Source organism: Aptenodytes forsteri, unplaced genomic scaffold (assembly GCF_000699145.1).
Source record: "Aptenodytes forsteri isolate BGI_AS27 unplaced genomic scaffold, ASM69914v1 Scaffold143, whole genome shotgun sequence".
Lineage (NCBI taxonomy): Eukaryota > Metazoa > Chordata > Aves > Sphenisciformes > Spheniscidae > Aptenodytes > Aptenodytes forsteri.
The window spans coordinates 3,525,046-3,537,113 of record NW_008794951.1 but is presented as its reverse complement, the minus strand read 5'-3'; the positions used below and the strand labels follow the sequence as shown (position 1 = coordinate 3,537,113).

Here is a 12,068-nt window from a genome sequence, read left to right as displayed (position 1 = left end):
AAAACACCTCTTTCCCTTTACCCCAGCCATGAGGGAGGGCACCATTTATGCTACAAAATAGCAACTCAACTTCACACATACTCTCTGTATTAGCACTATTCAGCCATCATCCTCTTCTAAAGTTGCCACTGATCAGAGCTTCCAGGACAGATTTCAAACACTAAAACCAATCAAAACAATCTGGGCTATCTGCAGTTTTAGACTGAGAGGTTGGATCACCCCTGCCCCTGGCTGCCCTCCCCCTCCTCTCCAGGCTGGCTTTTGAAGCACTAGCAAAGAAAGAGGAAATTCCTGGAATTCCTTCATCAGCATTAGGGCTTGTTTTGCACAAACTTGGACAGAGGTTGCTCCTAAGGGGCCAACTTACATTTTCATCCTACTGCTGTGAGAGGTCTGCTTTTATTTATTTATTTTCCTTCCCCGCCAGCTTACCCAGCCTCCTTCGGTGAATGAAGCGCAGTAGTGTCGAGCACAGAGATGCTGACATCGCTGCTGGACTGGCTAGGTTTTAAATTACTCTCCCCCCTGGGAGGTGGAGGCTCTTTCCTTTTCTTCTTGGCAAAGAAGTTCTTGAAAGTCTGAAATTTGGATTTTTTCTTTCCTGCAACATGAGAAAAATGAAAATTTATGGAAGCTGGAGGTGTTGCTTAGCTTGGAGAATGTTATCTCTTAAATTCTGGAGGAAGCCTCAAAGCTAGAGCAGCCCATTCAGTTTTAGTCAGCTCCTTTGTAAATAATTCAGTGCTGGAGTCCAGTGAAAGGTGAAGCTGCAGTTCTTACATTTGCTGCCTATAAAGCAACACTGGCATCAAGCTGACAATAGTGGTCCCTACTTAGGTTCCAGTTTATGAAAAATAAACCTTATATAGAGAACGTATCTACCCTACAACTGAACAGTGATCATGCCAATCATACTTGATACATTTTCAATTAAAAAATTGATGTCAATGTCTAACCCTTATTGTTCTTTACTTAGCTCAGTTTAGTTCTGCTTTCTCTTTCCTCAGTGCTGTAAGGAGACAACACCTGAAGGATATTCAAAATTTAGCAAAAAGATTGAAACTGGCAAAAGAATTTATAAACTCTAAAACCAAAATATCTGTTTCCACATTAAACCACTGCCCCAAAATAAAATCAACAACTCCTCCAAGGACAATGGAGCAAACTTAAATTAAGACACTGCCCTGCAGGATGTGAAACCCCCAAACATAGCAGCCCTGAGAACACAATTAGAAAACTGTTAATCTGATTTCAGATTTTCCATTGTCCAAATGAAAAGAAATACAAAAAGAACAAAATAAGCCATACAAAACATCACTGACTTCTTTCATTTTTAATAACCTAAGATACTTTAACATTCTTATTTATATTTTCTTTTAAGTGCACAAGAGCTGCATTTTGTCACGGACCCTTACATTGAGGGGTCAGTTTGGAGTGGTGTGGGTCAAGCTATTGTACTAAGACCCCTGTGATTGACTTAAATACATACGCAGAGCAATAACATCACTGCATATCTGAGCCAAATTCATTGTTCAATTAATACTTTACCGCAGTTGGCATAATAAATGCCCACAGCTGGAAGACTCCTTCATAAGCAAGGCATTATTTCAACACAATTATTGTCTTTTCCCAGCAATGATTTAGTCGGCGATGCTCTGTCTCAACGTGTGCCCTGTACGTGTAGGGATCTCTGCCAATGGGCCTTATCTGGGCTGAAACTGTGCCACCACACAGCTGCATCAGACAGTAGCCACTTTGAGAAATAAACAATGATACTGAGATCTACTCACCCTGTCTCCTCCCTGCTCTCAAGACCAGTCCCAGCACCATGCATCAGGACATACAAGGATGCTGCTACACTGTCCGGCACGGACTGATGAAACAGCTACCTCTCTGCAGAGCACTAGCAGCCAGGGAAGACCTGCACATTGCTTTTCAAGTGACTTGGGCTGTCACTGAGACCAAATTATCTTTCAAACCATGTAAAGCAAAACTATCAATGGAGTCCCACTCATCTGAATAATAATGGAACGTGGCGCTCCTATGGAGGGTTTATCAGTGGAAGACCTTTTTATCTTCCACTGCTGCTTATCAGGCAGTAAGTGAATGAGATAGTCACAGAAAACATACAGGTTATATTGCCTGCCCCAGACTACAGAGCTGTAGTAAATCCAAAATCCCAAGGCTTTTGGATTTGTTAAGACTCTCACGGGGTTTCTCAATAAGTTTCATGCTGCACCCATAGCAAGAGCTGCTAAGAGAAGACAGGTCACACAGCAACCGTAAGACCATAGCGCCTCTCAAATAAAACAAGCATGTTGAGTGTCCTTTACAGAGTCTTCCGAAAGGCCTCTCTACCATTACTGCCATTCATATCAGCAATTAGACAACATATATGGTATTCTCCCAGGAAACTTGTCAAAGCTGAGTTGGTTTATTTTAGATGAGCAAAACAAAAGATTTAAAATTTTCATGAAAGCAGTGCCCCAAAATTATCAATTCAGCAATGTCTGCTAACACAGTCCAATGACTCAAAGAACAAAATGGCAGACTGCTACGTGGAGAAAGCTCTGCAACTTAAATGCAGTCTAAATGAAAAACAAGGACATCATCATGTACACTGGTCAGCTGACAGTGGTATGGACAGAACGCAAGTTTGATTCTAGCGCAAGTATTACTGATGAGCTTAATTAGATGCTGGTATTTCCAGAGAACCAGGGGAATGTTTAAAAAAAACAAACAAAAACCAAACCACAACACAATAACAACAAAAAAAGAAGTGTCTAGAGAAACAGACATAAGTCCTACCACAAAGGATAACATTGCCAAGGTACTACTCTGAATACTTGTTTAGATCAGAAGTGGTGCTAACTTTAGAATTGAGCCCATGGAAAGGATTTGCAAACACTGCCAATGCATAAACCTCAGATGGCATGGGACAACACTCGGGTATCATTGTGCAACAGAGAGTCCTCTGATGCAGACACATCAGTTACTTCAGTGCCTTCTCTAGCTTCTAATTTATTACTGATGTGTACGGCACACCCCCGCCAGCAATAATTCCTCTTCAGCCACGCTCTGCTCAGCTGCATGCCTTCAGCTGTTTCAGATGAATGAGAAAACAGTAAGTTTCCCTGAAGTTCCAGAAGATGGGCACTTGCCATATTATTATACAAAAAAAAGATAAAATCACTACTAGACACTTAGTGCTGCATGCAGATGAAAACTGTGGGACTGCTCTATGTGAGAGCATTTGTCAATAAAGACACAGTTCAGAAAGACGGTGTTCATATTCATTTCCTGCTGCGAACAGTTGTGCACTGGTTTCGCACACTGTTAAAAGGATGCCACATTTAATTTAAAGGTGCCTACATTTCAGTGCGCTGTGAAGTAGCCCAACATATCACTAAATTGGTAGTGCTCTATGATACTTGAACTAATAATATACAAGAGGATCTTATTACTTAAAATGGAAAAAATTCATTGCATATCAAAAATCCAGTCAAAGCAAGGAGAGAAAATCCAAGCTCAGACAACTATGCTTATTTCCCCTTCACCCACTGATGAATAATGACTCATGATTTTTGAGTTCTTACAGTTACCAATCTTCAATTTTATAGCATTAAAAATAAAAGATTAAATTTAAAGGCTACTGCCCTAAAAAGCAAAAGCATTCCCCAAAATTATTTGCTTATACTAACCATGATTTAGCCCACTATAACAGAAAAGGAGCAGGACTAAGCATTTTGCTCTCTCTGTAAAGTTTGTTTATTCTGTATCTTTTACTGTTTTGTGTACTGCCTATTTCATTGTTTCTCCTATGCACAGAGAGAATTAATGCATGTCTTTCTGCTCTTTGCATGGTTCTTCCTTATAACAAGATAGAAGAGAAAAAGATGCTTTTTCCAGTGCCAAATTGAGACTGTAAAAAGCACAGGGAACATCTGATTTGGGAGCTCAATTATCATATTTAAATTAAAAAGTTAATTTTGGGATCTTCTATGCTCTCTGACTTCCTAGGGTGTGTTCAGGACACATTTTCCACAATCCAAGGACTAGATACTTTCACCAATAAAAACACACAATTAAAAAACCCCACAGACAAGATTCTCAGAAAATACCATGATTCTAGCTTCATAAAAAATACCTGATATTGCCAGAAAGACAATTAAATCATGGAATTCAGTAAGGCTAACATTGGGTGCTGACAGTTTTTGGACAGTGACCTGGTTACTGCCATCCAGAAGGAGCAGCAGGCACCGGAAGCCCTCTACTTCTAGTCAGACAATACGGTAAACCTCAAGAAATTAGTCTAATTGACTAGACTGTGAAGGCTGGGAATTTTAGCCTCCTAGAGACTTTACATCACAAGCCAATTAAAGCTATGAAGAGGAAGAGGTGAGGCAATCCTACATTACATGGGAAGTAAACAAAAGATCCTAAAATGGCTTTATCCAGGTCCAGTCAAGTGTCTCTTGAATACTTCAGCAATAGCGCAGCAGCTTTTAACTTTTTTAAATTTTGGTTCAGTTAGAGACAGAAATATTCCTGGTGATTTTAGAGCCAACGCTTAAGACAGCAAGCCATCTCCTGCCTTTCCTGTCACCCAGGTCACAATTTGATCCATTTTCTGAATCTTCTAGTGAACCCGAGTACAAAATTTGCATGCATGGGTTTCACACAAGCTCACTGGTATGTCATGGATAGCGCTGGACTATGTGATAAACTAGATTATAAATTTAAGAAAGCAGTCACTGCTGAGCATCCATCATTACACTTTCTTCACCCCTATCTATCTGCCGTGCAAAGTTCAACTAACAGTCACTTTGCCATTTGCTTCTCTGTTCTACCAATATTCTGATGGTGGCAAATGTATTTCTAAAGGATAAAGCAAGATGATCTTTGAAACACAAACATTTAAGACGACTGCGAGACATTAGCCAAAGAAAAGAAAAAAAATCAAGTGATATGACAGCCACTTCTCCTGAAATGCCTCAGCCATGATGCTGTTCTTCATATTCACCTATCTCCTCAAGAACAGTCTGAACGCTGGCAAAGGGGATTTCCTTTAAGACAACTCTTTGGCATAAGTAAGATATTGTCCTTTCTTGCCTATTATTCCATTCCCTCATGGCTGTTTGCATCAGCCCATGCCACTAGATTAAAGAATAAGTAACAAATGGTTGTCTGCGGCCAGAAGCAGAGAATGAGGCTGCAGTGGGGGTACAGCTCCCACAGACAGAGGCTGGCTAACAGGCTCAGCTCCCAGTTCTGCAGGATCCATCAAAGCAGGCACAACAATCAGCCCTTCAAGCTCTAATGTCCTGTTTTTGAAAATCCAAGCCAGAATCGGAAAAGAATATCCTCCATCAGGTTACAACCCTCCAGTACTGCACATTAAAAGATCTTTCCCATAATATTGCCAGCTGGCAAAACCACACAGAATTTTTTTTTACGCTACAAAAAGCAAAACAACACTGCAAAACAAGTCACTACAGACCCCCCGACCTGAAGAAAATAAATCTTGACTTTCAAATCAGCTATACATTTGGAGAACAACTGCTTACCTGTGCACTCTTCAACTGTCTCTCCTGTTTCAGGTGACTGTGTGACCTCTGTTGGCCCCGTAGCCATGATATAGTCACTGAAATAGAGATGAAAGCATCAGTTAAATTTTAGTCCACCTTCCCAGCAGAATACGGTCTCACCCAGCATAAAGAAAGAACATGGCTGGATCCTTTCTGAAACTGCATACCCGAATGCTTATCACAAACATGCCTTGCACACTTTTTTGCACTTCGGCCACAGACCTTTTCCTCATTTTTCCGTAACACTTACTTCTCCAGCCAAAACTAACAAACCAGTCTAATTTCTTGCCAGTACCTCTCTCTTTTTAGGAAACCAGGATCAAAGTTTGTATTAATGAAAGATGTCATTAAACTTGCTCAGCAAAGGCTGCAATGCTTCCCAGTCTCAGAATAATGAACCTTCATGATTGCTCTTTGCTAGAGAGTGACAGCTCCATGCTACTCTAAAAAATATCTTAAGTAAGTGTTCTGCTACCGAGGGTTCATGTATTACAGTGTCCTCACAGCAGGCACCAGGCTAATCTGTCAGCATTATTAAAATTAGTTAAGCATCAGCACTGAAGCATCATCCTAGGCTATGCTACATTTGTGGAAACCAATAGATCAAATTTATTTTGGATCCAGTGCAATCAGCTTTTAGCCACAAGCTTTGAAACCTTATCGCAAGCAGTGCTATTGATCAACCAAATTAGCTAATGGCATCATCTTCCTTCCTGATGAAAACAAAAGTTCAGCCTAGTTTTAAGATCATTCAATGTTAACTGGCTCCACTTTGTATTTTCCAAGGCTCCTAAATGGTTGTCTGTCAGAGACAAAGGAATTAAGCAGCAGACCACAAGAGTTACAGTACAAATGTCAAGCAACAATGGAAATGTGACAGTTTAGCAGGGCAGCTCATAAATACTGTCCTTTGTTATGGAAGACATCTAGGTGATACATTTACATAGCTAGCAGTTCCAATATGTTGTGTCAGGACTTAAAGAGTAAGAAATCTTTACAAACAAATGAAAATACCCAGAAACAAATCCTGCTCCCTTTTCTGCATAGACCTCATCTAACAATTTTCCACCTCAAAGTGGTATAACGATACTGCCAAGTTAAGTATCTCAACAGCAAGCAAGATTATGATTCCATACTAATTTGGCCAATCAATAAACTATTCTATTTCTTCTGTATCATCCACACTGATTAGACAATATTGAGAAGCAACAAAAAATAAGACTTTTAAGATTTTTCCTTTTGGATGATCATAACCATTCAACTCTTCTCCCTTTTTTCCCCATGTCTCATCAATTACCCATGGAAATGTCTGCATTTCCTGCATATTTTGATTAAAGTGGTCATCAGCAGACTTTCTCATAGACTCTTTCTCTGTATTAAAAAGAAATTCGGTTCCAATTTTCCCCCTCAACTTTATACACCATGCATATTGATTATGTCAGATTTTTCTTGAGGGAAAGGGAAAAACATTTGAAATAAAACATCAAGAAAGCACTCAACAAATTTACAAGGACAAACTGGCAAGTCCCCAGACTTGAGCTTATTTTCACAGAATATGAGTGGGCCTGACATTTGGCTCATTTAGATCTCTAACTTCTGCTTTACCCACCTTCAATAAAATCAAAGCAAGAGAAAATGCTGCTTTCGGATCCAGCTTTGTTTTCACCGGCTCTACATTTATTTAAATTACTCAATCATCTCAGCTGCTCACTCAGAATCCTTCCAGCCTTTGGAGATATTTTGACTGCTGCGTTTATTACAACTGCAAGCATTTATTTCCAATTGGTATATCTTTTATACAAGTAGAACTATAATTGCAAAGCAGTTCAGCTCCGAGGCAGTCTCTTCACAGTCAAATCAGCTGCTGCATTCATTCGGTTTTATAGCTGAGTTCTCTGGGGCATATGGAAGTCAGGTGTCAATTGCAAGGGTGCATGGGTTGTTTGCAAATGTGCCCCATTTAGGACCTAAAGGTTTGGTTCCTTTGTATACCTCATCACAGTATCACCTTTTTCCAGTGAACTGAACAGTGACTTGAGGTGAGGGAAATCATCACAGATTTTTCCAAGCTTTAAGTTAGCAAGTATTTAAATTACAAGAAAAAAAAAATATTTATAGCAAAGTGTAAGTTCCATCATTAAAAGCTTGATGACATACCTGAAGGAAAGTTAGCAATTAGATGACACTTAGACTTCAAATTCTGGTGGCGGTGAGTTGTACTTTACAGAGAACAGCTAGCAAATGTTCTGAGCAACAAACCCTAGCCCAGGGATCAATGTAATGGAGAAAAAGAGGACAAAACCCCATCAATACAAATACACGTGAGTGCACAGGCATTAACTGATCGAACCTTCAGACATTCACCACTTCCAGGCCTTAATGACAGCTGACAGATGCAGTGTCAGGATGTATCAATACCATGTACATTCAGTTCAATCAGCTGTACTAACCATGTGCACCCTGTAAGCTTTCCCAGAGCATTATGCCATTAGAGACAAAGTTTTAAACAAATACTGTATGTGTATTGATTTTTAGTGATAAAAATATCAGGTTAAATAAATGGCCTTTTGGAGAAGTATTTCTGATATTCTTCAGGCTAGGAGATGCTAGAGGACAGCTGGAAGAAGGAGCTCGCAGAGGGGGAGCAGTCAAGGCAGAGCAGCAACAGACTGATAGCTATGGCCGGCCAAGGTAGTAGAGTTGTCAAGTCCCAGCTACTGTTTGCTTCCCACTAGAAGTGGAACAGCGGGCACATTTCCCCAGTCTACAACTTTCTAATCATGTTCTTAATCCTCTCTCAAACAGCATTTGCAATCCCTGCATATGCACAGGCCTCCTGCTGCAGAGGTACAGTACAAACAAGATGCTGAGTCTCTGCTAGACACCTTAAAAGCCAGACCTGGCCCTGCCCAGTAAGTCCACTGCAGCAATTCCTGTGTAAGGCCATGGAAAAGACTGAAAGCTTGCTGAGAGCAGCACGGACTGACTACACAGTGTTCACCTCTCCTTGCACAGGGTGATGGGCTGGATTGTTACACCTATGAATTAATGAATTACTTGCAAACAGTGAAGTGGCTTCCTATACAGATGCAATCACAACAATAAACCTGACATTACTAGACCCTATTTGCATTGCCAAGGTGTATTTTAAAGCAATAAAACTCCTACAAAGTCGCAGGGCTTGCTTTACTTTCAAAGCAGGCAACGGGACCTAGTTAGCAATCATCACTACCCTCACCTGATTTGATGATTTAGATCTAGGCTCCCTGCTATCCCATACAAAACTTCCATTAATAACCCTACTGTGTTGCATTCACTTGGAGCTCTTCAACTCATTAAAGGAACTAATGAGTCTTAAGAGAAAAAAGAAATCTCCGGGAACAGGAGAAATATCCTTGTCTCCCTTTTACAAACTGGGTAAACTGGACAGATATTTGGAGTGCTCTATGGGAGGGCAGTGATAGGGCAAAAGAAATGAAGTCCCAGGGTGGTGTTCTGAGCACTCCCTTTTACCAGCTGAGTACATTACAGAATATGTACATCATGGGGGGGGGGAATGCTAAAGGAAGAAAAGACAATTCCCTTTCACTGCTTGGTTTGTGTATTTAAGGACTCCTGGGAAGTTAACATTGTACAGGATTCAAAGTTTCCTGCATTTAACAAAGGCTCAAGACAAACAGAAACGCTTTCTGCTCAGCCTCAGAAAAGGGACACAGCCTCCTTGCTGTCTCTCCAGTGGAGCAGAAGACTTAGAGACTGCACAGCAAGCAAGCTCCTACCCCACCTTTAGTGTTTCTTCAGCTTCAGTCCCATGCTTCTGCATAAGCATTACGGAAGGCCTTATGGCAGAGAGATCAAAGGAGATGCTGAACCCTGAACAGTCTCTTTCCTAACAAATAAGTGCTTGAGGAAATAAAGACTCAAGAATATGAGGCACTGCATTCAGTTAGCATCTTCATAGCCTACAGAAGACAGACAATGGCAAGCGGCCAAGAAAAAGAGGTGAAATTTTTGCCTGGAGCTTTTGAAGACCAATTTCCTTCAGGCTACAAAAACTATTTGAAATCAAGCTTATGCTCCAGATTTCAGGACACACACTTTGCACAGCAAGATGGATCAGCATAGAGAAATGCATGCCCCTCATCTGGTCCTCTAGGCCTCCACCCTGCAGCCAGCCTCCCCCAGAACACACTTCAAGCTACTGCAGGACCTCAGAGGAAGCCCCTCTATTTCTCCTGAGCACCGAGTTTCAAAAAAACACAGAATGCAGGATAGTTTAGTATTCAGATTACATTCTGCAGCAAAAGGTGACTGACAGGTTGAATTTTTACTCTGTCTTATTAAAGCACATTAGAGGACTTCGTTCTGACAAAATGTGGTTGATTGCTTTCCTCTCTGGGAACTCTACAAGCAAACTATCAATGAAGTCGTTAATCCAATGACAGTAAATGAAGTAAAGTTTACTCTCTGCAACTCCACGGAACAGGATTTTCACAGTTACTCATAAAGCAACAGCAGAGCCAGCAAGATTTCTATTCAATTTGCACATCCCTTGAGCATATCAAAAACTCAACAAACAAAGCTCCCTTTAGTCTCCATGCAATGAGCCGAGCGAACTGCACTTCAAGGTCCACATTCAGGGAACATGCTGAATAGTGTGGGATCCCACTAACAACTTTGCTGAAACAGGGTATGACCCAACCTGACAGCAGGAACTGGGATCTAACCTTGCACAGCTGATCCCATTGTACTCTTCTAGAGCGTAGTGTTTCTAGGATGAAATTCCCAGGTTTATTTGCCAGCCCCTAGCTGGTATGTCCCTTGCCAGACCATGACTGTTTTAGGTAGGCGTAAGAGAATAGCACAAACAGCACTTTATATTAGGACTCTTGCTACTGCCTCCACTGATAACAGTGAGGGGAGGAGTTTACAAAGCTCTTGTAATTTCCACAGAAGGAGGGAGAGTTTAAGAAAGTTTAAAGTCCTTTTCCAAGGATCACAAATAATACAGCGATAGCAGCCATTAGGAAGTCTGGATAAGTAACTAGGTAATATTTAATATCAATAAATTACTTTCTCCCAGGATTAAGTAGGGGTTCATAATTCCCCATAGCAACAGACAACATTCAGCTCCTACCCTTGACGAGATATCCAGAGCAAACAACTGTTCACATAAAGAGATCTATTCACAGCTTTCACACTTTGCATTCAGACAACACCCCCTCACCGCCCTCTGCTCCCACACCTTGGCTTCTCCAAGAAGGCTTGCCAGAAGACAGGTTCCAATGTGCTGAACTCTTTTTACCTACAATCTGCTTTGAGAAGCCTCTGTCTGACAATGATTCTGAAGGATTTCTGCTATTCAGCAGTGTCTGAAGCATTATGTGCTGCCCTCCTAGTGTGTGTGTGTGTAACACTAATGGAAAGCAGCTGGTGGGCTGAAGCCGACTTAAAAAAAAAGTAACAGGAGGAAATGCCTTTCATACAGTCACACAGGCTCCGTCTGTAATTGTGTAAGAAGCCAGAAGGATAAGAAGGGGGAAGGGCAAATGAGACAAAAACATTCATAAACTACTACAGAAAACAGTGGAAATGCACTCTGTTACTAGTCCAGGAACTGAGAGAGTGAATGCTTCTGTCCCCTGCATCCTGCCCCATCTCCGCAGACTCACTCCCTCTCAGCAGTCATGCCATTTGCTAAATCACTGTAGAACGGTCTCCCTGAACGTGGGGACACGACTGCAGCATACATACACAGACCTGTGTTACCTTAAACCTGAGGCAGGTACCAGTAGCAGAGCAGCTGTTGGTTTGTACTCGGCTCGAGAGGCGAAACTGAAGTCCAAGCTACCACAGCTTTGCAACACTTGGCACCCATGCCAGACAGATTAACCTGTTTTGGACCTGCCACTTCAAGCTGCCCTCATACACCTAATTACTCTGCAGTGCTTATTAGCATGACCTTGTGTAGTCGCTGTCAGTGCAAGGATCTCCACTGCAAGTTTGTATCTGCTCAGACAACAGAGCAAATATCTACCTGTTTGTCAAAAGCTAAGTAAAATGTTTCTGAATAGCCCATCCCTGATAACAATTTATCACATAGTTTTTCAAGTGCATTTTCTGGACTGCACCAATTAGGAGAAATGTGACAGAACTTTGCTCAAATCAAGACTGGCATGACATAGTCATGATCTAAGCACAGGCAAGAGCTCAGCCAGTATTTTGGGCCCAGACTGCCTCCATTTTAAAGGAATGTACATTAAATGACCTGGTTGAATTGCACCATTTGGCATTAGCATAGGAATAAGTCAGTGCTTTTCCCATGTAGTAATTCTTTTTCTTTACACTACCACACTGAAGAAATTTCAGGAAACAGCTGGAATGAGGATCTTCTTCCACTCTTCCTAAAAAGTAAAAGAAGCAGCAGAGTTATCCAGCAGCCATGCTAAGGAGCTACTACATTGCCAGCAGTAGGGGAGA

At 41.3% G+C, this 12,068-nt stretch overlaps 1 protein-coding gene across 1 annotated transcript in view; it reads right to left on the bottom strand.

Moving 5' to 3' along the window:
- KIAA1210 (KIAA1210 ortholog) overlaps positions 1-5,634 on the bottom strand; it is a 31,245-nt gene extending 25,611 nt beyond the window's left edge. Inside the window, exons 1-2 of the mRNA XM_009275375.2 lie at positions 5,568-5,634; positions 433-601 (exon numbers count right to left, since the gene is read on the bottom strand). Coding sequence (XP_009273650.1) covers positions 433-601; positions 5,568-5,634 — 236 coding nt within the window. The remainder of the gene's footprint in view (positions 1-432; positions 602-5,567) is intronic.
- Between the last annotated feature and the right edge of the window lie 6,434 nt (positions 5,635-12,068).